The sequence below is a fragment of the Haliaeetus leucocephalus genome, unplaced genomic scaffold, assembly GCF_000737465.1.
Source record: "Haliaeetus leucocephalus isolate CR32 unplaced genomic scaffold, Haliaeetus_leucocephalus-4.0 Scaffold41, whole genome shotgun sequence".
NCBI lineage: Eukaryota > Metazoa > Chordata > Aves > Accipitriformes > Accipitridae > Haliaeetus > Haliaeetus leucocephalus.
In genome coordinates, this window is record NW_010972477.1 from 795,747 (window position 1) to 823,130 (window position 27,384).

Here is a 27,384-nt window from a genome sequence, read left to right on the forward strand (position 1 = left end):
CGGTGCGGTGCCGGGCGGGCCGGCCTCGGGGAGAGGGCGGGAGGTGGCCAGCATCCCCGCCGGGGGCTGGTCGGGGGCTTCTTCAGCGCCATTTCATCCTTTCCCAGTTGTTCTCACCGGCGCTGCTGCTGTGGTGGTGCAGCGGTGGGTCGGGTGGCTCGGTAGCAACTCAAAATAGTCGTCGGGGGCTCAAAGCAACCGTGGGTGGCAGCGAGCGGGGCTTTCTGGTGCTTGAGGGAGCGGGGAGGGGAGAGAACGGTGACCAAACCCAGTGGTTAAGGCTCCTGCCGCTAGGAGGGTCTAGCACTTGACTCGGTTTTCATCGTTCCTTCCTTTTATTCTTTCTTTCTTTCTTTCTTTCCCTCCTCGGTTTTCTTAAACATCGCCAAAGGGAAAACCAGGGTGTTTCTTAGTCCATTGGGCGATTGTTTACGGCCTTGATCCAACAACTTACTTTTAGACACGTGTCCAACTTTCCTATCCCGTCATGAGTCCCTGCAATTGCAAAGAGCTTCTGTTGCTTCTTCCAGTGGGAGAGTTCGCAACTTAGACACCAGCGTGCGGGCCGTGAGCGGGCAGATCCAAACAGCTCCGGCCAGTCCCTGCCTATCTACCTGGTCCGCTGCCGGCCAGCGCGAGCTACCGCTGGCTCCTGTGAGTTGCTACTCCTTCTTATGTGTCAGGCGAGCCGCGGAACAAGGCACAGGGTGATGCCATGGGATCAGGTCTGGACCAGGTCCTCTCCTGAATGAAAACTGAAACACGTCGTGCTGACAAAAATCTAAATCCATTACAAGTTTAACTCCAGTCTTCCCTCATTTAGCAAAGTCTCTACAACCCACTGTGGTCAAGAAAGTTTCTTCATTTCTAACAAACAGACTGGCTGCAGCTTCATCTTTGGGATTAGAGTGATTTCGAAGGATCATAAAATAACCAACTTCTTAGAGGACAGCTGATGCCTCTGCCTATGAATTTATGATGAAAGTTTAATTTGCTGGGCTGCACATGTAATTTATTACTCCTGCAAGAGCTACTGTAATGGATCTGTCTTAGATACTACTTTTTTTTTTTTTTTGCTGTTGTCGATTCTTCTTCTTCTTCTTTTTCCTTACCTTTTTAACTTGGAGAAATAAATGCAAAAGTTCACTGAAGATGTTCACTTTAATATCATTCCTTTCCAGACTCTATCGAATCTGAAGATTTGCCTTTGGAAAGCACTGAAATGACACAGGATCAGCTGCTGAACTATCAGTTGATGTTCCCCATAGGCCAGGACAAATCCATCCCCTGGAATGCCATCACCACATATGAAAACATGAAAGCAAAGAGAATATCTGAACTCAAGAAATGGAAAGAGCAGGTGGGTTTTCCTTGCAAACCTTTCAATGTGACCATTTCAGTAGATGCTGTTGATTCAGAATACAAAATGAAAATGTGCATGAAATTCTAGCAGCAGCACTGGGCTGTCAGTATTTTGGGTAGCTGGCAAACAGACTTTTGGAATGCCGTCATCGGATGCTGGAGGAACAGGCAAAGTGGCAGGAGCAACAGAAACGGGTGAGCATCAGGTGTGTCCTGCATGGACTCCGTGCAGAGGCTGAATCTTTCTCTGCATTTACTATCGGATTATAACATGGGCCCTTAATTGCCAGGATCCCATATTAAAATTTTGGACTCCTTTTGTGTTTTAGTGAAAAAATAAAAGGCGTTTGTCACTGGTCCACTGCTCAGTGAAATAAAAGGGAGTCCTTACATGCAGTTATTGGCGAAACACCGATGCAAACCAAAACACGTTGCTTTCAGATCACAAGGAAACACCGTTAAGTAGGTGCCTGTAGAAAGACAGAAAGCTCAGCTACTGAAGGAAGTTTTAACCTTCCACGCTGCAAAATCGCAGCGAGTAATGGGGCTGTAGGGTCTTTGCAGGCAGGTCCCTGCTCCACTTGAGGGCACCAGAGAACCGCAGTCAGACCCGTCCAGGCAGGCAGCGCTCCCCCAGCACGGAGCTGAATTCGAATTGAACACCACAGAAGCCCAGTTTCGTAATGGTCACGGACAAAATGGGGGGAAAAAAAAAAGGCAAAAACCTACTAACCACCACCCCACCCGAGGAAGTCTCCCTCCACATCCAGAACAGGACTTAATCACTGATTTAGTTTGAACTATTATACCGAAGTGCTGTTAGCTCCACTTCTGATTTTTAGGCTTCTGCTTTTCTCACCCGGAGCTGCATAGAAGCCCGTTGACTTGAGTAGGACCACTTATGTGAGGGGCTGACAGGGGGAGGTCTTGCAAAAGCAGAGGGTATGATTATTTTCACTCTAAAGTAAAAATATTTGTTCAGTCACTTGTCCTCCCCTTTAACTCATTTAAACACGTTGGGTGCTGTACACGCGCGGCAATTGTGACTTTGGAAAAGGGAGCAAGCAAATTGTGAAAACAGTGAATATTGCAAACAGTTCTTCCTCCCCAGTTCCAGGCAGTTTGGCTCTCACAGCCGCAGGGGTGCTGCTCTCTGTTCTGCTTTGGTGACAGCTCTGTCCCGTACAAAAGAGAACAAACATTCAGATGTTTGTTCTTGCACCGTCTATATATGTCTTGCACCTATTCTCCATACATCAACAGAGCACAGGGCCATGGCAACCCAGAAAACGTGGCTAGTCTCACGTACACCAGCCTCCTAACGTGCACCTCCCCATAATAGGAGAGATTGTACCCTCTGAGCAGTAATGTGTTTACTTAGTACAGGTTAAATTTCCTTGTGTGGCAATTTAAGGACTTAAATCCTCATGTTTCTGAGGACAGAAAATACCTCAAAGAATAAAAACAAAGGCCTAAATGCAACACCAGAGTTTTCTGGCTGTGCTCCTACTGAAACAAGTGCAAACTACATGCAGAGCAGCCTGATGCAGATTATATGACTAATAAGTATTTTCAGCTTTTTGCTACCTTTACACCGATCGCTTTTGGTTTAGCTGGTGTCTTTGTGATTTTGGTATTGACAACCTTTGCGTGGTATTCCTGCAGGGACCTTGCCAGAAGGAGCTCTACAGAGCCCTGTATAAATTGGCGAAGGCTCAGCAGAGAAGCGGAGGGGAGATTTACAAATTCTATTTGCCCAACTGCAACAAGAATGGATTTTACCACAGCAAACAGGTACGTGCCTTTTCCCCTGTCCGCTCGCAGCAGCGCTGCAATGAGCCTGACACAGCCAACCCTTTCATAGCCCTCTGCTCCCAAACGCACCAGTTTGCAGCTGCTGGAAAAGCAGGTTGCGAAAACAGGGATACTTAGTACTGGGAGCAGATGGTTTGTCCTTCTTCTCTTAAAAGTGAGCTGCATGCTGCGGGCTGACAGCAACAGAGGCAGGAGTCCTTTCCGTTCACAGAACAGGTGCACGCAAGGCCTTCTCCAAAATCTTTTAACCCTGTCTGCTCCCAGGCCAAATCAAGATCCGTGTACCTGATTTGTTAGCATATTCCCAGTTGACATTAATCCGTAATACACACCATACTGCCTGCAAAGCCCATGGAATATATATAATAATCACTATGAAGAAAGGGGGCTCTCAGCTCCTGGGCAGTGAAAAAACTCTCTGGAGCAAAATTAGCCTTCTGAAAGTAGAACAAAAACACTGATTTGTGCTGCCTACGGATTATGCTATATGCTCATTTCCATTACAGCCTCAAAAAAGGCCATTGCAAGGTACACTGAGAGTAATCTGCAAACCTAACTAAAGCTCCAAACCTCAAGCCACACCCTTGCCACCACAGGTGATGCACACAAATTTAGTAGGTCTGCATAAATCTGTGTCACCGAGACTCCTTGGTTTTGGGCATGGCACCACCGTGTGACTCACAAACATTGTGACCTGGGATCGAATCAGGCACAAATGGAAATCTGTTTAACCCCCTCCCCAAGAATAAACCCCACCCGATTTGCCTCCTTGCGTGGACAGCCAGACTGTCCAGGCGTTGCTCTCGCCCTACCAGTTCGTCTGTTCTGCCTTCCTTCGGTTTCCCACGCTGGAAGATATTGCTGGTTTATACCGCTGTTTGCCAACGAGTGGGCAAACCGTTTTCAGATCTGAAGTTGCTGTTGCGGTAGCTGAGCTGGGGTCGCGGCTCCCTGACCAAGTGTGTTGGCCAGAGCAGGGACCACCGCGTTCAGAACAAGTCTGTGCGCGGCAGGTCCCACCTTCTGATCCCAGTTCTGTCTGACACCGCTACTTGTACGGTCATCTCACAGGTCATCTTCTGCTTACAGTCACTTACAGTGAGTTCTGTTTTGCTAATAATATTCTAGTGTGAGACTTCACTGGATGGAGAGTCTGCTGGATGCTGGTGTGTCTATCCAAAAAATGGAAGAAGGATTCCTGGATCTCCAGAAATGAACGGAGACCCAGAATGCCAACAGTATCTCAGCTCACAAGAATAAAATGAACCACATTCAGCCACACCAAGTTTTCTGTGGGGCCTGATCTAGCCAGGAGACATTTCAGTCAGGAGCCGTTTCAGTAAGGTAGTTGTGTGCACCTGATTTTCAGCATATGAGTAATCCCATAAAGTAGCTTTTTTACTGCACTGGGCTGACTCAGCTGCTCGAGTGACAGATAGGAGCAACTGCAAGATCAAGTCCTACAATCTTGTATATTTTGTTTGTATAATAGTATAGATACCCTCATATGTAAAGCTGTTGAATTATTTATTTCACAGTACATGTATTTTTGTCTGTGTGTGTTGTTACTAATTTATATCCTCAAACACTTCATAACTTTATATGTAAATACTTAATATTATTGCTCTTAAATATATGCATCTTATGTTGGAGGAATGTTGCTACTTAAAATTTCAAATGGCACAACTCTATTGGGAAAAATGGCTTGTAAACTTGCATTTTTATACTATGTATTTATAGACTTAAAACTGAATTTAAAAAAATAGCTTTCAGCAGAGAACATGCTTAGAAACTTATTTAAAACCTGTTTTGTTTATATATCATGTTGCTTTTGCACCTCTGTTTCAATGTCAAGCTGTTTCTTAAAAAAGAAAGTCTAAACCTTGATTATATACTGAAGCTCCTGATGGGACAGAATTTGTTTCTGTTTTCCAAACATACGCACCAGATAAATGGCGAAACACAACAGGAGACTCTGTGCCACCTTTGACAGGTGTAAGCCGTTCACACGTTGACCTTGTCACGTTATTTAAGATGAGCTATTAAATAATGCCTTCTCCCCTGTCCCGCTCTCCTGCTTTCTGCGTGTGCCCGTTCAGCAGTCCGTCCGACCCCAGCGGGACCGCGCAGAGGAAAACGCGCCTCTTGCAAACCTGCCTCCCGAACCGCTCGCTCCATCTTCCCGCAATGAGTTTCCTTCTTTTGGTCTCCCCGCCCCGTTCCCCTTCTCCCGTCCTCTCCAGTCCCGGCCATGCTCTGCAAGCCTTTGCCCTGGGCAAAGCAGCAGCAGCCTTCAAGGGAAATTATTAAAAAGTTTTCTGGGTAGGAAAGCTGGATGCCTTTCTCCGCTCAAAAGCCCAAGGCAGCAGTATTAGTGTGTTAAAAAGATAATGTTGAGGCTACAAAGAGCCTTTTCCTGCACAGAAAGTCAGAGGCTGGGGAAAAACCCAGCCTTATGCTTTTTGCTGAAAGCAGAGAAGAGGGTCCCCTTGGCTTGAGATGTGGTCCCTCTCCCTCCCCGGCATGTTCCTTCGATTTAGTGGCTGCAGAGAAAAAAAAAGAGACAGCAAGTGGCTGCCCTGCTGGCTTCAAGCTGGTTTTGTCCATGGAGAAACTGGTGTGGGAGTTAGCAAGTCCCAGAGGTGGAAACAAGCTGCACCAACCCTGCCTGAGCAAACAGCCTGAGAGGAGAGTAATAACATTTTCTAAGAGCCTGGCAGGAGGGAAACTCGGCAGAAAATCCTCCTGCCGTTTGTTGGCACAAGCTTTGGGTTTTACATGGGAGCGGGAAGCGGCTGGGAGAAACTGCAAAGCCAAAGCGTGGAGATCTCTGCCCTCCGTATCATGGTCCTGTGGCATCGCACCTTGGGCTTGGTGGACGTGTTGGCTGTATTCACGTGTCAGTATGTCAGCTGCTCCGACCCGGGTCTAATAAACCGCTCCAGATTTAAAAGTATGGATGTACTACTGTGCTGCTTTGGAAGGTGCTTTGAGATCTTCCCAAGTAAAGCACTGCAAAAGCAGTTGATGGCATTGGTATTATAAATCATTAACGTCTGACCTCCCTGTAGTGAGCTACAGTGAGACCTGGCTAAAACTTACACTGACGCATTCACTCTGTCAAAATGCTTGGCAATCATTGTATCTAAATAATGAAGCAGCAGCAAATTCGGGCAGAACCTCAGAGTCCTTTCATGGAGTCTACCCAGCACTGTACAACTGTCATGCATCATTGCCAAAAGAAAATGGTGAAGAAAGGAGGGGAAACCATATACTCAGAGTTACAGCACGTGCTTAGGAGCGCTCTGACTGCTCTCACCTCATCGACCTTGTGTAAAGGTTGCTCTCTAAAGAGCAGAAATCAGTTCTTTTTGTTGGGATCATTATATATATAGGGGAAATGTTCATCACATTCATAATTATTAATAGCACAGTCTATTTGCAGTATTAGCAATCCAGCGGACAGCTACTTCCAATGTTTTGCAGGGTGGCGGGTTCCCATCCTAGCTGCAAGAAATGAACAGGGACGGGGTTTTAAGGGAACTCTTTCCTTTAAATGTTAAGTACCAGGAGCAGAAGTTGCTTCATACAGCATTCAGGCCAATTTCTTAGAGGGGTTTAGCTCCTTACCTCCCACTGAAAGCGACAGGGGATGGGTGCCTCCTTATCTGCAATCTGGCCTCGTGTGACATCTTGCCAGGACTCACCAGGACAGACTTCTGCTGAGCTGCTCTGGGATGGGCTGTCTGACTTGGGCCAGACTCTTCCGTATACTGGGATTAGGACTAATGCAAGGAGGCAAAGAAGGCGAATTTTATCTCCCCATCACAGTGCTGCCAGGAGCTTGGACTACATTTCGGCCATAGATGCCACGCGTTGTGTTTTGTCCTGATTTTTATGATCAGCCTCAGTAGCAGGGTGAAAAATCAAAGGTCCGTAGTTTTCCTTTGTTTTGGTTATTTTTTTCTGTTTGTGGGGCACTTTTTTTTTTTTTTTGGCATATGTCAGCTGGCAATCCTGGCTTCAGTGCGTGCCCGCTGCAGTGGTCCCAGCTGCACCAGCGGGCCAAGCCCGGTGGGAATGAGTGGGGAAACAGGGAAGGTGCCGCGGGATGCGCTCAGCAGCTCAGGTCACCTGGCGAGCAGCTGGATGTGTAAAGGGGATGTACTGTTCCTCGTTATTTCGGCTCCCTCCCTTTGTACCCTCTTGCACTCCTCCTACCCCACCTAAAAAAAAATAATTGCTGGGAAGGTCTTAGGTGAGCGTCTGTAATGTTTGGTTCACGTTATCTGAGAACCCTACCGACCCAGTTTGTGCGCCTGCCTGCCAAAACCCTGCCAGGTTTGCTGCAGCAGGGTTTGTTCCAGCCGTGCCTCCTCCTGCCCCTGGCCTACCGCCAACTGCAAAACGCTCATAGCACAGAAATGAGGTCACTGCCCTCTGCACTTTATTTTCTACCCTCCTTTTCCCCTAAAGCTGTCCAAGACAACCTTCAGTCACCTGGTGCTGGGCTCTGCTCATACCGAGTCAGCTCTGCTCATCGCTTTGGGGTACAGCGGAGACACATTCGTGTCGGCTAGGGTTGGCAGGAGGCGAGGGGGGAGAGAGAAGGAGAGAAAGAAAATGGGCGTGGAGGGCAGCCAACACTAATACTGAAAGCTCATCAGCATCTCTGTCACTCCTCTGCCGTAAGAACACATGCTCTGCAAAGGCAAAACTTAGGCAGGGAACAGCTTTCTACAGACCCAGCCCAGAACACGGTCAGATATGAAGCACGTCAAGATTCAGCCTTTTCCTTTCCAAAACCAATATATTCCTTTGACCTTGCACTTGCTAATGAAACTCCTAAACACATCACAAAATAAAAAAGCAAAGAGAAAATGCGTCACATATATAGCTTGCTTTCCTCAAGGGGAAGAAAAGCGGGATGGAAAAGAATGGCGCATGGCAGAGGCTTGTCACGGGATTTACTGCACTCCCGGAAAGTGCTCAGCTCCCATAGCATCAGACACTACGTGGAAGTCCCAACAAAATACTAAAACTGAGCAGGTTTTTTTGCAAAGTCAGAACCAAAGATGTTTGCGCTTTACCAGTAGTCTAGCAGCGCTGACTTTGCAGAATTAGAAACGTTATTTTTCTACCCACATCACTGCCTTGCTACTGCAGAACGCCAGCAATGTCTAATCCCTGTCCAACCCATGATCGGAATAATAAAAAAAAGTATCTGTAAAAAAAAAGGATCCAAGTGACCCATTCCAAGCTAGACTCTCAGCCCATGCTGCATGTCAAATGGACAAGTCCCATCTCTAGACAACACCTCTAAAGTGGGTTTACTTTTCCCCGGCTATCGCTTCACTGATAAACCGCCGGCCTAAACAGCCTCCCCAGGCTGCACCCATGACAGGTCCCAGGCTTCCTGTTTGCCGACACATTTTGTATTTATGGACCAATTATCTTATGCACTTGTCGTACGGTGCGTCGAGAATCGGGCAGGGATTCAGACCACACAGGGAGGTGGGGTGTGAGCATCTTAACAAACACCTAGTTGTATTTAGCACATTTGCCTTCTTTAGGGCTTGGGTAGATGGTAAATAGTGAGTAACAGCAGCAGAGCTGGGGCAAGCGAGGGCTCCTCTTGCTGACATGTCACCCTGTATTACCTGGTCACGTTTAGGTAAAGGTGGAAGGGGACAAAGGAGAGGAACTGCTGGGAGCACAGCCGGTCAGTTCTGAGTTACCAAAAAGTACCAAAACCACCAGCAGCGGAGCAGGAGCCCAGGCATACCTGCACTTGCACTCCGAGTGATGAAGCCAGTTCTGACAACAGCTCTGTCAACAGACAAGGGCTTTATTTTGTTTTCCTTCCTTTCCTCCTCCCTTGCCCTACCTCCTCCCCCAGGGTGCAAAGTTCAGCGCGAGTAAATCTGCTGCGAGGGTCCCAGGAGAGGCGTGGGAGCAAGAGTGCTGGTGGGTGCTGAAGCCTGGTCAGATGAACAAACCTAAACTTAGCCCGCTCCAGATCTTGGCTGCTTGGTTTTGCAAAAGTTTCTGCTCCAGGCTGTGCTGGATCATCACCTCCGAGGGGGAGCGTGGGTGGCCCCGCAGAGACGAGGGCACGCCGGGGAAGGCAGGCGTGCACGCGTGCTCGGCTCCTTGCTGCTCCCTCACAAACTTTTCCCAACTGGGCTGGGAAATTCATAAAATAGCCTAACATTCTGTTCATGAGATTAGACCGGCACGCGCGGTCTTCCTCCTGGTCGCTCTCAGTCGCCTCCAACTGCCGCAAAGCCAACGAAGAGCAGCCCGATTGTGCCTAGGCTGAGGTGTTGAACTGCTCAAGGACGGCAGTGGTGACGTGTGAATTTTTTTTTCTCTCTCGCTAACGGCGCTTTGTAGTTCAACGGGCCGATGCGTAGATGCTGAGGTTCCTTGGAAAAGCATCTTAGCGTGGGATGTCTCTGGAGGCCTTAGAGCAAACGCTGGCTATATCATCGCCGCCTTTCCTATTTTCTCTTTGCCTGCGGCTTCTGTTTATTGCTGCTTCGGCAGCTGAGCCCTCCCCATTTAGCCCCAGCAAGGGAACAGAAGAAGAAGAGCAGCGACACGTCCGCGGTAGCAGGATAACAGCCGCTGCGGAAACGCGCGGCAGGACCCGAGGGCCGCGGGTCGCGTGTGGCACCCCTGTGACAAAGCAATAATCGGCTTCTGAAGCTCAGTCAGGTGTTTTTTACTGGGTGCAAGTTACGTGATACGTAGCAGACGTAGGAAACAGCTCTTCACCTTGAATATTCTCCGGGCGGCCTCAGCAGGCAGAAATAGCCCCTGCTCTCCAGTTGCAGGGAGCGCGGGACGTGCAGGCTCAGCCTGGCTCTTTTAAGCAAGTCCCTTCACTACCCCACTTCTGGAAGGTCGCACCACACGTGGCTGTGGGAAGCAGTCCTTCCCAACGACACTTCCTTCAGCTTCACAGGTTTTTCTGGAGGAAATCTCAGCTGCTCTCTGCAGCAACAACTTTGCTGCCTTTCTTTCCATTCCCACTCATGGAGACAGCGGTGGGGTGAAATTAGCCATGACAGAGAAAGGCTCTTAAGGAATTTGGATAGGTCAGCAGAAGTGGAAAGCCAGGATACATGCTGCAGCAGGACTTGCATTCTGCAAGGATAAACTGAGATTTGCAGCATTACCCTTTGCTGCTGCTAATACCTGGTCTCCAGTTTTTTTCAGCTGCAACTTCCAGCCTTGAAGTCATCTGCATTTTTTAATATAGGTACAGGGCAAAAGCAGAGGTTTTTGCAATGGGATTTTCTCAAAGGCTGGGGTATATGCTTCTACAGATGCAAAATATGAACTGGAAGAAATAATACATAAAAACTTTTAAATCTAAAGCTTCTTCTGGTGAACAACAAACTTGCACTACTTGCCATTTTACCAGGAAATTTCCTTTATAGCAGAAAAGATGTAACATCTTCTCAATCAACGTGGTGTATAATGTAGACAATCTCGTGCGCTGGAACTCCGGACACCAAGCCACCACGTCCTGACAGGTTGATGGGATCACAGGATGGTTGAGGTTGGCAGGGAGCTCTGGAGGGCACCTCGTCCAACCCCCTGTTCAAGCTGGGCCACCTGAAGCCACTTGCCCAGGACCATGTCCAGATGGCTTTTGAGTATCTCCAAGGATGGAGACTCCAAAATCAAATGAAGGTTAAATACTTTCCAGCTGGAAGAAGATACCCAGGTCCACTGGAGATACCAAAACACTTCACTTCTAATGGCCTTCAACAAAATGAATTTTGCACACTTGCAGATGAAGGCATTACTGATACTGACCACAAACCCCTTGCCCTTGGAATACCCCGATACCCTTTCTGGATCTCTCAGAAAAAAAGAGGGAGTGAGGGAAGAAAAAGGGGTCCTTTCTCATGTAGGAAGCAAGCATATTCTTCTGATAGAAATTAATAGATGTGTAAAGTTCCGAAAGGTGCAGCAGGACCACGTACAAAACAGCTACCTATATAAACATTTCTTTTTGAATACCAATACACTTTGGCATCCAGGAAAATTGCTGAGCACTTTCCATACTTTAAATATAATTCCTATTGCTAATATGTCAAATCTCTGTGGAGCCGTCCTTGCTTACACAGTTTTAGAGAGTGACTAGAGATACCAAAAAATGATTTCCCAAAAGGTTTGTAAAACCATTACTTAAATTTAGGGCTCAGTTCAATAAAGAATTATGCTGTGTTAAGGTTTCTATGGAATTTAGTCATAAAAAGTTCAGACTGTACTAAAAACTAATTAATTCTGTGGTTTTGGTATTCATTGAAGCCTCCTTCCCCTGTGCACAAATAGCTAACATTACGCCCTGAAGGGTGTGCATGCCAAAAAGGTGGAAAAGGATATTCTGAGCTCAAAAGACTATAGCACAGTAGGTCTATTAAAAAAGGGAACTTTCTCAAATAGTTTGAAAGATAATAGAGCTGCCTGCAGGCAGCTTTAACTTGCATTCTGGTCAATTACAGGGATTTATGCAACTATTTATTACACTGGTTAAAATAAATACTCACCACATCAATCTGGGCTACATATGGTACCCATGTAGCATCTAGAGATGAAATATGCTCAAAAAGAAATGAACAACTCTTGCAGTACATACATTAAGCTTTTGTAGTGCCTTCCCATGCAAATATTTGACGTGTAAATAATGTTAGCAGTTACAAGGATTTTTCTGGGACTTCATAATGTTCCCCCAGATCACCTGAGATTCTTGAAGAGGTTGTTAAAAATAAGAAAAGATCTGACAAATGTTCAGCTGAAAAAATAAACCACCTGAGCTGAAGGCAGTGAAGGCACCAAAAGGGGAGGCATTTTTCTAGTGCATTGGTTCCATTTCTGCCACTAAACCCAAAGTCCTCCACTCACTGCAGCTCTTCGCAGGAAACATTTCTAACCTGCGTGTGGAGGAAGATCTTCCCCTGAACTGATCCTGACCCATACATTTGCTTCGTGCTGCCCACATTGTGCTGCTTGGATGTAGCCCAGAAATATTTTTGTTTGAATTGCAGCCTGGCTCCTCTAGCCATGAGAAAAATCTTTGACAAGTAACTTGTCTATTGAATTGAGCCCTTCTCTTCAAAGAAATAGGAATGTTAACCCCCCCACCCCCGCAAAAAAAAACCAAAAAGGAAGAAGCCACCACTGATTATCTTCATTTTAAAGAGTGAATTTGGGGGGGGAGGGGAAATAATGTTATTTTGCATTTCATACCAAGAATGCCAGCTGCCAGGAACATCAGATAGACAACGGGACGTATCCAATACTACTGCAAGCAACTGTGCTCGTAAAAAATATCTAAAAGGCAGCTTCTGGAAAAGGGGAAGCTTTAAATTACAGGTGAGAATTTTTTTTTTTTGCTATTTTTAGACAGTCTTTGTTTTAAAGTCATCTATTGGAAGCAAAATAACCAAACTGACTTGCACAACCGCACAATTATTTTTCTTTTTTCTCCCTTATGGCTGTATGTTTTCTCTGTTACATACCAAAGACCACTAGCACCACTAAAAGAGCTGAATGCAATTCCTTAAATAATTCATGTGACAGATTGCTTGCTTGCATCTCAAGTTCCTTGAGATTTGGTATTTTTTAAAAAATAAAATTGGTGCTCTGCACAGATTAGAAAATTTACTATCACCTAAGGACCTTTACTAGCCAGCTTCTTCCGTATTTGTTTTTAATAGTAGGGCAAAACATAAAAAGCTTAAACACTTGACAAAATACACCAGTCAGAAATACTGCCACAGGCTGTTAGAATATTTCTTGCATACTGGCAAAATGTGGCTTGCAAGGCAGCGAGCTATCTTTTTTCAGATAGAAGAGAAGCTGCTTTTTTTCAGAAGGCTCACAAGATAGCAATTAAAAAAAAGCCAAAATACTAGCTTACTTTCATGAATCCAGTCCTTATTTTCCTATCTATGGTTACGTACCCAAATATTGGTGTATATGTAACTTCCTTCCCTCTGTGAAATCATTTGAAAGGAACTGGTATACAACTTTAAAAAAAAAAAAAAAAAGGCCCAGCAGTTTTGGTATTTTTTCCAACAAATCTTTGCAGACATTGCATTTGCATTAGCAGTAAAAATATTGCAATAAATCTTCACCTCACAAAGCTTTCTGTAACCATCTGTCAGGAAATCTGTATTAGCCTGGCGTAAGCATCACTTCACGTATACTTTTTTTTCTTACTCTAAGGTTAAAAAATTTGTTCTAACGATGATGTGAACTCATTTCGTTAGACAGAAATTGGGAAGATGTGCAGAATGCACCCAGGGCTGTTCAGCTAATACACTGCAGGGTAAGGCTTTTAACCAACATCTGATTTACGGCGATCGGCTGTCTCGATCCTGGCAAGCTGCATATCCGAACCCTCCCACGGCACAATTTCAAGACGTTTGCCACCGCTGGCAGGACCAAGGGTGGTTCTAATTCACGGGGCAGGAGAGGAACAGGCTCCTCAGCCCTGCGGCATCCCCTCCATCAGCGCAACCCCCGGCCGCGTCGGCTGGAAACCCACTGCCCTCAGCCTCCACGGAGCCCCCAGCCCGACAGGAAATTACGGTGCCGATGGTTTCTGGTTTTCTACAGTGACATCAAACATTTATAGTGACACATGTAAGAATATATTATATATTTATATAAATATATAAAATATTTATATAAAATATATAAATAAATACATATACAAAATATGGCATTACTTTCCAGAGCGATGTTACATTTCACAGGCCACCTTTCCTTATCCAGATTTCATTGTCATACAGAATTTATCATGAAGTTCAGTAAACAATCAGCCTCAAAAAAAAAAAAAAAAATGCTGCCAAAGTCTTCCTTATGTGAAAGCATCACGTACCAGAACAAAACCAAACCACTTCTCTTCCAATTAAGAGGATACATAACATCATGGCAGACAGTTGGGTTAAATATTTAAACCCAATGGTTCTTACTCTATGCTTAGATGCAGGCAAATAATTTCCACCGAAGTCAAAGCAAGCAACAATTGTGTGTAGCGTAAATGAAGCACATGGGTCTCAACACCCAGGTCCACGATCCCCCATCATGTCAGCACTGTTTTAAACAGGAGCTCCTCGTACAGCGTATGTGCTTTGGTAGAGTGTACCAAGACAACACAGAATAGATACAGCTTTTCAAAATAAACAAGCAAGTAGAAAGGGTGGTAGTGTAATGGCAATTTTTTGTCCATGAATATTCTATATTAGTGTGAGCAGGAAACGGAGGAAATGTAAGCCCTGTTGCACAAACTGAAGCGAAGGACAGACAGAAGAATGCTTTACCGAGAGCTTCAGTGCAACTGTTATCATTTCCAGTGGCATATTTCAGTGATGGGTACATTAGAAATACCAATAAAACAATAATAAAAAAATTAAAAGAAGAAGATTATCTTGGTATTTGTAGTTACTTCAAATAACAAAACTTAATCTCTTCTGGAAACAATTCCTTCGCTCCACAAATTCATTTCTACTGTCTAGAATAGGTCAGTGTGTATGCATATGGATCTATACATATTTGTAAATCATTCCGTAGCCTTACTTTCTCTTTGCATACAGAAGTATACACTAGAATTATTGTGTAGTATTTGGTATTCACATGTTACATTTAAATAAAGTTTATTAAAAAACAATTATATTAAATACAGACTAACAGAATATTCATAATATATTTTACAGAAAAAATAGCCATGTCTTTTATTTTAGAAATAGGTTTCTTTAAAAAGTTCTTTGAGATTTTTATAAAACTTTTTACCCGTGAAGATAAGTTTCCCGTCAGACCTGTAAAAAAAGATTAACCTTTAAATCTTTGTGTGGTTTTTTTTTGTGGTGGTTTTTTTTTCTTTAATGCTTTTACAAGCTTACACCCTATAAATTCTTTAAAATAAAACCCCAGTATCTTTCGGGATCAAATTGGTCACAGGCCGTTCTCTAAAAAGTCAGTGGAGACTCCCTGAATCCGTTCCGAAGTGCCTCGTGTTTTCCCTCTCTCCGGGTATCCATAGTGCAGGTTCACGTGGGAATTCGGAGCTCCCCGGGCGTCCCGCGGGACGCGGAGCTCGAGGTCCCCCGCGCCGCGCAGCCCGCGGCCTCTGCCCAGCCCCGCTGGGGTCTCCGCCGGGTCCCGCGGCCGCGCGCGGGAGCCCGAAGAGCTGGCGCCCGCTCCTCACTTGCTTTCCAGGTTGTAGCAGTGGACGTCTCCCTTCCCCTTCCCGTCGTAGCCGGGAAGCGGCTGTCCGTACTTATCCACGCACCAGCAGTATCCCCTCTTTCGGCCTTTGGATGGGCGACACTGAAAGAGAAGGGAAGACCCCGTTGGCACCATTTCTGCTCTCTCCGCTCTTGGCGCTGCAGAGCGGGGGTTCCTGCTCGTTTGGTGGCTGCATTTCCACACCCTGGCCATACCTGACGGAATCAGAGCATTTATTACCACTCCAAAGGATTACAGTAAAAGCTGACCGCCTCTGCCCATCAACCCCTTTGGGTCTAATGACTCCTCAACGAAACGGCTCCGAAAACTCCCGGAAAACAGCCTTATGAACCACCCCCTATTATATTAGGCGGCTCAGTCGCCCCCTTTGAACACCAGGACTGCTTACGACAGTACGGGCAGACGACTGGGACCCGTCCTTGGAAAAGAAAGTTAACAGATTTGTTCCACGCTAAAGCGCAGGTCCGCAAAGACAGCCATTGCGGCGGTGAACACCCTTGGCTTGCATCTGTTTGCTGGAGGAATTTCAATACTGTAGTTGACATTTATTAGCAGATACATAATCCTTCTGTAGGGGAGTTATCACTTCAACAACTGCTAGGTGTACCAGAACTTTACGTGTATATTTTCCTATAAATAATATATAGGATATATACTAGTCTATAACCTATGTCAGCTTTAGCAGTTGCCTGGTGGAATTTGCCAGCAATGCTGACCAACCTGAAACTACCACAGGCAATGACACTGAACCTCTTTAGAAATAGCGATGCAGTAAAAATGCATTATGAAGTCTAGTATGTACTAAGTCATGCTCTCCCCAAGGAACCAAGAACGGTAGAAACTAGACTAAAGGAGATGACATGCTGCAGGTTGCATTCAGTAGGGAGCCCTGGACACAGTTATGTACTGTGAACCCCTGGGACCCCGGCAAGGCTTTCGCCCACTCAAAAGACACGTGCCTCCAGGACACAGATTACTTCACTAGGTTTGCCACGGTCAACCTCATTGCCAAGACGCAGCCTCCACGTCAGCTCAAGTTTTGAGATTTGGTGATACGCGTCTCGCTGCAAATGCTAAGAGAGGTGGCTGTTTAGTCAGGACAGACTTACAAAGGAGGCAGTGACACAAACACACGTAGCGTTTCAAAGGCTGAGGTTTCACCTGTTGCATCGCCAACACGAAGGAAGATAGGCTAGACTGAAGCCACTCACAGCACTCAACACTCTGAGGGCTACCTATCTATCATGCAAGCAGAGCAAATGCTGCCTCTGAGACCTCACAGCAATTCCGAGTATTTCAGAGGTTCAGGCTGGCGCAAGTCAGGTAAACTTTGCCGCTACCGCTCAGCTGCTTGTTCTGCAGAGTCTAGCAGGCACGTCCCCATCTCCCACGTGGGTACGGCAGTGGCTCACAAAGCTAAGTGTCTCTTCCACGTGCAGGTACACAAGGACACATCAAGCAAGTGTTGGGCTTCACGTGCTGCCCAAAAGCGCCTGGCCCTTTTCACGTCTAGTTTAGGACCTCGGGCCCAAGGGTGGTATTTGGGACAGAACCGTGAAGACGGGTCACTCCTGGGACAGCCTGCACCAGCACATCGGCCTCCGAGCCAACTAATTTGTGGCAGCATGGAGCAGGGCAGAGTTTTCTCTAGGAACTTGGGAAAGAGACATGGGAGCAGATCACACGTTAGACACAAACTTCTGAACAAGTTTCCATCTTGTTTATTTTATATTAGAGTAAATCAAGTGATATTAGTCACTGTAACTGCAAATTAATCTACCACTGTGATATCTTTTTGAGTAACAAGCCCAGCGCAGAAATAACACGATGCCTTCTCTTCCCTGAATTTGCAGTCCTGCTGCATTAGCCCTATGCAAACGGATGGCAGCAGGATGACAAGATCAAGCTTAAAGTAGGTATCAGCTTATTTTAGGAGAAGGTGAAGAAGTTCAAACCTACTGAGAGAACAGCTATATTAATAATTTGCTAAGCTACGTGGTTAGCTGCATTTGAGTTCCAGTCACCTGTTCAGCTGGTTTTCGGCACTAAATCTTTAAACGTTAAGCTCTACAACTTATGTTTATTGTCTCAAAAGCCTGACCAGGGCTTGTCCACATTCTCCAGGACTTCCACGAATGGCTGCTCAAAGTCCACTGATGTCATTGGGAAATTTTCCTTCAACTTTGGTGGCAACTGGACTGGACTCTAGCTTGAGTGGTATTAACATTTAGTGACTTATATTCGTCATGCTCAAAACTGAGGAATTCATAAACAGCAGCCTTTGCACAACTGAAAATTTACAGAAAAGGAAACTGAGGCAGCAGTTCTCGAGTTGTTTTTCCCAAGAGAGCAGGCACAGATGGAGCACGAATTAGAGCACAGGGCTTCTGGCTGCCAGCCTGGTGCTCCGGCAATGAAACTACACTTCTGCTAATAATAGTAACGCAGCCTCCCCTTTTAGAAGTACTATATGAAGTATGTTACACAACTCTCGCTGATTCATAGGCTTGCATCACTCTCAAAACAAATGATCAATTAAAGTTATCTCATGTTGTTGGAGGTTTTGACTGCTTTTTACAGTTGCAAAACCAATTTTCAGAATTAACTACAACATTAAGTTAAGTCTGCAGGAACACCTTCCCTACTACTAATATTTTTTTTATTTCTTCTAGACAACCCATTTGGAAAACAAAATGCTTAGATCATTCTACAGCTGAAATAACGCTCTGTGAGGAAAACAATTTACCTTTTCCAATCTGCGATTTTGTACTACCCTCTCAGGCATGCTGTCAATAATAAAGGACTTCTGATTCAAAAGTCATGCTTTTATCCTGAAGCAGCTTTCTTGCATCCCCTACATAAGTGGTGGATGTAAGTTCATATAGAAAAAATATACATATAAATATCCGCTCTTCTGAATTTTGTACTCCACATACATTTCAAGGCTCTGCCCGGCTCTTCCATATGACTTCAGAAGTCCAAAAAGCTGGAAAACTGCCCAAGCGGTGGAGCCAGTAATTACTTCTGATAGAAACACCAGCTGCCAGCTTCCATGCCACCTGCCCCTCTCCCTTCCACAAAGAAGTGCCGCAGAGGCATTCGTGGGGCGCAGCAAAGCATATGGCATCCCACTGAATTCCTGGTCAGGCCAGAGGTCTCCGTGGAGCTGCAGCCCTGGTCTCCCAGAACAGACTGCAGACAGCACTGACATACACCGCGAGCCATTCTGGCTCCCGCCAAGCCCAACTCTGTTTTCAGTGGAATGATGCCAGCTCACATTTAGGCGAGTATCTGGCTCCGGTACACAAATATGGGGCAATTCTAGTAATTGCCCCATATAATAATTCTAATTTCATCAAAACCTTTTTTTCCATGCTCGAGGCAGAAACGTGCCTGTATCAACCTATTCCATGTAAATATACCTATATGCCACAGTTGAATAGTACGGCCTTTCATGTGTGATTTATTAAGACAAAGAATTCTAAATTTTAATAGGTCTGATTTTAAAAAAGTTTATATATAAACACAAGGCGTGAAGTATTTTTCACGTTATACCCTGAGAGGTAAATTTACGTTCTTAAAATTGTTTCACATATGCAAATTATTCCCTATGGTTGTTCCTGAAAAGTCAATTTCTAGTTATCTACAAAAGTCTTGAAAAATAACTGCTTTTAACTTGACTGGAAGAGCAGGTGACCAGGAAGGCAGAATATAGCAACATGTGAAGTGCCTCCTGAATGAGTTTTAGTGATTTCCAGGGGGATGATTCCTACCATCACACACCTATCTGTGTTATCATCCTAGGCAGTGGTTTTGGCAGCTGTTTCCAGAATTAAAAATGCCTAGCTCACGCTCATTTTTTGATGGATTCACTGTATGTTTCCTAACATGTTATCCTGAATTTTGTTGTCACAACAGAATATAATTGAATTACAGATTGAATGCTGCTAATACTAGCAATGAAGGAAATTCACAAAATAGCCTAACATTCTGTTCATGAGATTAGACACCTGCTCACAGCGCCTGAAACATCAGACCTGCACGTTGGTACTCCAAAAAGAAAACCAGACACACACAACTGTCGCATTGCCTTGTGGACAGTGAAATCAGTCTGGAGCGGACTCACTTCTCAAACCAATGCGTTTTTTTAGGAGTTAGTCTACAAGGGCAACTCAACTCAAATACGCTACTTCTGGTTCGTATTCTGTTCGTGTGAGAAGCAGCCTGGCTCTGTAACCCCCACCTGTGAGGTTCGGTTCCAGGAGAAGCACTCCAGCTGCACTTCATGTAGAACATTTACCCACATGGGCTCCATCCGTGGGCATCTCCTACAGGATCCTGAGTTGTCTCAAACTACCGCTGAAGCTGCTGGACCTGCGTGAATTGGCACGGCGTCTGACAAGGCTGGCCAGCCACGGAAGTGCCCCTTCGCCCTCTCCGTTTGCCGACCCATCGCGCAGGAACCTCCTACGGCGCTCCGAAAGCCTCCAGGCAGCACGGACACGACGCAGAGGGCAGAAGCGTCTTTGCTCCGTACCAACACCTCATTCTCGTAAATCAACTTCTAGTAACAAAGACCAGGTAAGCGTATCATCTGTCTTTCCTTTTTTTTTGACTCTGTATTTCGTTTTTTTCTGCCTCAGCGGCAGGACTATGACTGCACTTTCAAGTACAGTCATCCTTTCAAGTAAGGCACTTTAATACGTGCTTACTGTGGATCTAATTTCTACATACACATGCTAGAGACAGCGTGCAAACCACCACCCTTTTTTGCTGACGAAGCAAAAACCTCAGAGGCTGCAGAGAGATGAAAGCAAGATCTACTGAACAAAGTAAATACCAACCTGCCGTCTTCTGTAACCCCTAGAGAAGCAAAAGGGCTACAAAACGCTCACGTGACTTGAATGCAGTTAAATGATGTGCTGTTCTAGAGTAACTAAGCAAATGTTTTCATGGCACGGGCGCAAAACACAGCCCTAGCCTCACTCCACGTGGCAGTCCAATGCATTTTCTGAACAAACGCAGCCCGAGATGCGAGCACTGCTCTCTGCTAGTTTACGCGCGGCCGGAGAGGAACGACACGGACTTTTCCCAAGACTCCAGACGACAAGAAGAAACTCCGTCCCTGCTCGGGAAAAGCTGGGGAGCGTAGACGCGCTCAGCAGCGTGCAGCGAAGGTCAACCAGCGCAGTCGGCGCTGGGCTGACGGCAGGAGGGAAGGCTGGAAACCTCAGCCCTACTGCAAACGCCCCGCCTGACACCGCCGGCTTAACGCTGAACTCCAGGGAGCACCCGACAGGGAAGGACTGTTTCTAAGAAAGCTGGAAGCCAAAAACCGGAGAGATGCCATTCCTGACATAAGGCTGCCTGGTCAGAGGTTGGCCTCTCACTTCTGACCCATGAACTGCATCAGCACCAGTAACACGGGGTCAACCGCTCCTTTGGCCGGTTACCAGAGGGAGAGCGGCCGACTCGTGTAAACCCAAACGGGAGAGACGAGACCGTCCGCAAACAAAATCTGGCCTTACAGAGGGTTTGCCTTGAGGAAAATCTTCAACTTTTGAATTCAGGAAATTTTGGAATTACGCGTTTGGAGGCAGGTCACTAACTAAACCCTGGAATTAGGTGGGATGTGCACACTAAGCAAAGAACGTGGCACGTCTTGCCCTTCCCCTGGTTTCTGAACGAGCTTCGGGGCAGCACCGAACGGAGGATGCTGCCGTAGCTCAACCCGCACGCACAACTAAAGCATAAATACCTGCAGTTTAGGTCTGCATTTGTCAAGAAAGGTCACAACCCCAGAACCAAAGAGGGCTGAGAAGCCATCCTTGCTGCAGAGTAACTACTAGATGTATCACTTTCACGATAACATGACCTGGATTTGGGAAGTGATCTGTGTAGCACATAAAGGACAGATATATACCTTTCTCAAGTTGCTTTTTGTAATGTGATCCAGCGCAGTTCTTCTAGGAACTCTCAAGCAGCTATTTACAATTCAAAGCATTGATCTATTGCAGTCATATGGTGACTGCAACATTTAGCTCTGTGGGTTATGACAGAGGCACTGCTTTTTTTAAACCAAAGGGCATTAGTATCTAGGACACCAGCCAACCCATGTGTGATTAGGTATGAAGTTTCTTAAATGAATCTGTTGTCATGACCAACAGAAAATAAAAACACTGTCCCCACTTGACAAGGTTCAGCACTATCAGACGAGGTTCTAAAACTAGTTCCTCTGTAAAATGACAGACAATGCACCTTGCTGGCAAGATTGTTCAGCAAAGATGCAGAAAAGGTGAAGTGCATTCACTGAAATGATCGGGAGACTGTACTTACTTGCTTTTTCTTGTAGAACCCCTTCTTGTCACAATTGGGAATATGAAAGCCCCTGGGACTCAAGACGTTCAGGATCTTTAGGTGGTTTAAAGTGTCTTCCATTTCTCTACGACAGGGACCCTGTTAACAAGCATATTTTAGAAAACACAGATGAAACGTCATTCCCAAATGCCGTCTTTCACACAAGAGTTAATAAATCTTTAAAGGGCAAGAAGCACAAACCCAAGCAAATCCATTAAAACAAAGGGATGGCTGGATATGTCAAAAGGCAGACCATTCACAGATAAAATTCTGACTTTCTGCTTTACCGATTTCTAAACACTGAAGGCCTTATGCTATGCTGAGGCACGGACTGGCATTTCCAGTCAAAATCACAGCCACGCGTACCTACGGGAAGGCTTAACCAGTATGTAAATCAATCATACGTAACATAACTTCGGTTTGGAAAAGCTGGACTGGCACCAAGCAGGGAAAGAAGAAGGTAGGCAACTGGAACTACACCACTTGGTAGATCTTCCCTAATGCCATTTGATTCTTGTGATTCTGCTGGATTTGAAAGCATAAATGAAATGGATTTAATTGAAAACAAGTAGTTTGGCATAATGTATACGTATATATAAAAATACTGCAACTTTGGACAACAATGCCCAATTTCAACCGGACCAAACGGACGCAGCCGTGCAAGGAATGGTTGCACACAACAGTCTCATTAGATAAGTATGTCACTTTTTGCCTCACTTTCTCCACCTGCGAAAGGCTGACAACGATGCAGTGAGGATTAGCTCTAGGACAATGAGCCAAAAAGAACTTCCAGAAGCACTTTTAAGAGCATGTCTCAAACGCCAACTAATTATGTCTCACTGCAGCCCTTCAGGGTAGGGAGTAAAGCATTACGAGCTCCACTTTGCAGTCAGAAAACCAGGAGCGGAGGAGTTCACGGTTTGCCAGGGGCCAAGAAGACAGGCGGCGTCAGCAGCGGGATTGGGATTCGAGTCGCAGCTACAAACTCTGTCCCTAGCTACGCTCCTGTCTGGGCACATTACGGACTCAGTCCACCAGCCCGCTTCTTCAGCGGAGGCCTGAAAAATTCCTTTGCATGGTTGCAGGGGTTTAATACGTTTTAAGTTGCTGTATCAACACAAAGATTCACTTGGTGCAATTTTTAATTAGTGAGGTAATGACATTTATACTTTCAAGTGGTAATACTAATAGTTTGCTCATGTAAAGTGCCTTTCATGTGAGTGTCTGAAAGCATACAGACTCCACAGTTCTACTGGAGTTTAGAACTGATTTTTTTGGTTAGCAAAGACCTTCCTTGCTGCTTTCGTATGTTTTCTTTCCGTGTCAACCTCACAAGCTCTAAACATGCGCTTTAAATTGCTGCTCTTATTGGCAGTTCCTTAAAAACCCGAAACTGCTCAGACACGCTGAAAGCGAATCACGCACGTTCAAGTACCTGGTCCTGAGTCAGGCCTACAAAAAGATCAAACAGCTTTTTTTCCTCTCTCCAAAGTCACAGAAAGCAATATCAAAAGCTAAGATACAGACACAGCTAGAAGGGCATTCGCTGACGAGGGCACCTGTCCCCGGTGGACTTATTTCTGGTTCTTATGGAGACCAGCAGCCTTGGTAAGTCTTTGCTCATGGGGCCCAACTACTGCGTAAGCGAAACGTTCATCCTGGTCAAGACCAGGACCCGATTTCCTCAGAGCTACCCGAGGTCATTCTTTTACTGCAGGCAGTTTACTTCACGTTTTCGGGAGAAGGACATGCTGGAAGGCAGACACTGAAGTGTTTTTACTAGATGGGCTGGACATCAGTCACAAACTAAGCTGCGCTAACTTGGAGGCCACGCTTTCTTCAGACACAACTTTCCACCTCATGCAGGTTTCAAAACCGCCTTTTGCAGATGGGAAGCCACATCTGGTTTCACCACGACGGTTCCGATGACACGTCGAAGCACATCCAGACGTATTTTTTAGGCCGTCTGGCAGAGGCACAAGGACAACCACCGGGTTATCAGGAAGAAGCGTTATTCTGTTTGCAACCAAATTTAACGATGGCACTATTAAACCTGTCCCAAGTCCGCTCACAGAAACGTGTGATAATTACAGGGGGGAACAAGAACTTTGGATCTCTTAGTGAAAATCACACTTGCATCAACGTAAACATCATTGTGTTAGGCCTCCGTGTTTTCTGAACGTGGTCTGCTCAGTCTGCTGATTGTCTGCATTTGCAGAGCCAATAGTTTTACCAGTTAAACAGCGGGAATGCCCTAAATGGCTACAACAATTACCACCATTTAGTTATTTAATGTACTTATCTTCTCGTACGCACAACACGCATATACATACACATGCATGCACACGCTCGCATGCTGGGAAATGCCCTTCCATTTACAAAAGTACTCACGTATTCAGTCTCTTGTTTGGATTCAGAAGAGAAATTCAGTGTATCCGTACTCTGCGAATCATATTCTACTTTATAGCGCTGCGTGTTTTTGGCTTGCACTTTCCTGATGATATCTATTTTGATGTGCGGTGGATGCAGTTTGGAATCTGGCACCCTGTGGGAGTTCGGGATGGCCTGATTTTCCATGCTGCTGGTACTCCGGTCTTCTTCTTCTGAATCACTGGAATTTCCTTCGAGAAGAACAAATGCAGCGAAGAAATAATGTTAATCAACTGCCAGCTGCGTCCGGAAGGGCAACAAGCCTCCAGACGAGTTTACGAGCTTAATTTTCCTTCACAAACCAGCGATATATGAAAGGACGAACAACTCGGCGTTCCGCATGCATCCGTGCCTTTGCTGCCGAGCGATGCCCTTTCGTAACTGAAGCATCCCCTTGCTCCCGGCAGCCTCGCGAGGCACCCCACCGCCCCGTCCCCGCAGGCTGCCCGACACCCGAAAACCGGCCACCTCCACTCGGCTGCCGGCCACCACCATCCCAGCTTCTCGCCCCGCGGCGCCCGCCGCAGCCCCACTGGCTGCCGACCCACGGCCGGCTCCGTCAACTTCAGCTGGACGCGGCTGCGTGGGTAACTTCTGGGCTGTGGTGTGACTCCGTCTTCCCCAGGATGGTGATTTTTTTTTTTTAAAAGAGGCGTTCGTACAACAAATTCTACCACGCTAAGTTTCACGGTTCTAGGTAGCTATTTTTAATACTTTTTCCTTCTTAATTTTATTCAACATGCAGAACAGGGAAGGAAAGAAATAGCACGTCTTCATTCTTCTGCTGTTAAAATCAGAAACATTTCTAAGTGTACAAAAAGCACTTTAAAGGTAATGGACAAAAAAATGCCATTCATTCTGCAATGGTGTCAAAGGACAAACATCTGCTTTCATCACAAGCTTCAAAAATATTTTCTCTTTAAACTACCATCCACAAAAATACAGGAGAAGCACATTTTTCCAAAATACTGCATAAGCCCAGTGTTCCTGTACCTCCTGAGGTATTTGTCTACACTGCATTTCTCCCTCTGAGGAGACTCCTGCAGTGTAACTGTAACTGGCTGCGTTTCCTCCGGGGAATTTTTCGAGTTTGGATATTACTATCAGCTAAGTAGCTAAGTCCCACGAGTCGCTGCCTTGGCTGCTGGCCACTTTTTTTTTTAAAGGAAATCATATTGGGAGTGCACAATGATAACCAATATGCAGGGAACATCCTGGAAATCTGTATTAAAATCGTACTTGATGGCTCACTGAAAAACCACAAAAGCCAAGAAATTCGGTGCTAACCCTGAAAGCCCACGTTCACATAGCCCATTGACTCTAAATTCTTCCCCACAGGCAGCAGTACAGTGGCACTGCCAATACACAGGAACAGGGGAGGAACACGAGGAGGAGGAGGAGGGATGCGAGCTGACATCCTGGGACTGGCGGTTTTAGTGTAGCCACTGCTGGCAATGGACATAATTGACCAGGAAAATCCAACTCCCAGTGCAAATGGATTAAGGAAGTTTAAGTCTTAAGTCTAAATTTCCTGGCTTTTGTGGGTTTAACTCAGACTCTCAGCGGTATTTGAACATATTTCTGGTGGTTTAATGTCCTGTTTTTAAACAGTGGTATTTTTTTTTCCACATTCTCAGTGAAGTTTGCAAGAAATGACACAATAAAATGCTATAAACCTGAATCTCCTAAATATAAACACTACGCCTGCCAGGTTTTCTGCAGTAAGTGCAGTCCGTTAGTTTGCCTCCTCTACCAAAAAATAAGTAGAAAATCCTCTTAATGTGCATTAAATAATTACCAGGCTGGTCATTTCAGTTTAGATAGACCATCACGTTTCAATAGCACTTCTTACACTTCGATTTGGAACGGTCGTAATGCCACATTTTCAACTGCGAAGCGTATTCGATTAACTCCGTTTCGCAAAACTTGGTGCCATGTCAGCTTGACACCCTCGTAACAGAAACTAAACTGCTGTGAGAGTTCCTTGCTCTCTTTTAAAAAACAGCTTAGAAGGGTTGCGCATGCACACTACTACTTAACACTTCTGTGCCCCCAAAAAACTGAACTGGAAAGTAAGTCAGCGGCCTACTACAGCTGCTCTTGAGGAGGTGCTGTAATATACACCACCCCGCAGCGATTTCCAGCCATTTCTGCCAACTAGGAACGACCAAAAGCGTAGCACGAGGCGGGCCCTAGCCGTCCGTACGGGAGACGATGCGCTCCTGCGCGGGGAGGGGGTGTCCCAGGGAGCGCGGGATTTGGAGGAGCGGTCCGACCCCACGAGGACGTGGGCACTACGGGTCGCACGGGTTCAGCCAACTTCTTCCTTCTCGCACCCCAGGTCTGCAGCCCTCACCCCCTGAATGTGAACTGTGAGGGTCCTACTTTTGCACTTTTTAAGGAATCAAAGCTCCTACTGATTTCAAAATGGGGAGTTCTCCCTCAGCCAGGAATGCAGAAACAGGAACTCGGCAATATGACTATTTAGGCGGCAAATGGAAAGATTTTCGGCAAAGCGCACCTCCATCTTCCCCTTTCGCCTTCTCTAACGGCCACCGTTAAAAGCGCTACCCCTCCACTGAACAGCACCGACCCTCAACAGCCAGACCTGGCCCCTCGCCTCCAGCTCGTGCGAAGGATGAGTACCCAAAGTTGATGGGATGAAGGAAGCCGCTCCATGTTCCAATGAGATTTAAAACTTCAGCGAGTACCCCTGCACCGTCATTCAAATTGTCACAGCCTGGGTGCAGGACATAAATAATTGTAATAAGGCATCGCCTACTCTCGTAGCAGCCTGTTAGCCGGAGCACTGGTGCCACTTCCTCGGCTAAGGAGAGGCCAGCCAAAGAGCCCCTGCAACCCAGCAGAAAAACTGGCCTTTTAAAAATGCAAACAGTGCAGAGCCTTTTGACACACTTTTCTATTAAACAGATGTTAACATACTTGCTGCTGGTCAGCAAACAGTTTAATGAAACGTTTGCACAGAGGGGCTGTGCTCTCTTGATCTGAATCCCAAGTTTCCCTGTCTTAAGTTTCCAAATGTGCGTGCTAACAGAACTTTTTCCAGCCGTCCCTTCCTCTTCAAACAAAACAAAACCCGCTCTGTGAACCTCTCCTTCGCAAGACGCGCAAGAGCTACGGGAAAGC

At 45.9% G+C, this 27,384-nt stretch overlaps 2 protein-coding genes across 2 annotated transcripts in view; one reads left to right on the top strand and one right to left on the bottom strand.

Moving 5' to 3' along the window:
• Window positions 1–4,437, top strand: part of IGFBP1 (insulin-like growth factor binding protein 1) — a 19,529-nt gene extending 15,092 nt beyond the window's left edge. Inside the window, exons 2-5 of the mRNA XM_010577097.1 lie at window positions 531–654; window positions 1,182–1,360; window positions 3,028–3,156; window positions 4,306–4,437. Of these exons, the coding sequence (XP_010575399.1) occupies window positions 531–654; window positions 1,182–1,360; window positions 3,028–3,156; window positions 4,306–4,437 (564 nt within the window). The remainder of the gene's footprint in view (window positions 1–530; window positions 655–1,181; window positions 1,361–3,027; window positions 3,157–4,305) is intronic.
• A 10,968-nt stretch (window positions 4,438–15,405) lies between these two features.
• On the bottom strand, window positions 15,406–24,732 carry IGFBP3 (insulin-like growth factor binding protein 3). The gene is made up of 4 exons (XM_010577110.1): window positions 24,540–24,732; window positions 24,199–24,428; window positions 21,787–21,906; window positions 15,406–15,531 (listed from the first exon to the last, which is right to left on the bottom strand). Exons 1-4 carry the CDS (start codon window positions 24,730–24,732, stop codon window positions 15,406–15,408), a joined length of 669 nt encoding a protein of 222 aa, XP_010575412.1.
• Window positions 24,733–27,384: the final 2,652 nt, after the last annotated feature.

Bases quoted from the DNA above. Each gene is read 5' to 3' on its own strand.
- IGFBP3 (XM_010577110.1), bottom strand. From the start codon at position 24,732: ATGGTGGTGGCCGGCAGCCGAGTGGAGGTGGCCGGTTTTCGGGTGTCG. The intron at 21,907-24,198 runs GTGAGTACTTTT...GCTTGTTAACAG, and splicing joins CCAAACAAGAGACTGAATAC to GGTCCCTGTCGTAGAGAAAT. The intron at 15,532-21,786 runs GTAAGTACAGTC...CTTCTCTTTCAG, and splicing joins GGTTCTACAAGAAAAAGCAA to TGTCGCCCATCCAAAGGCCG.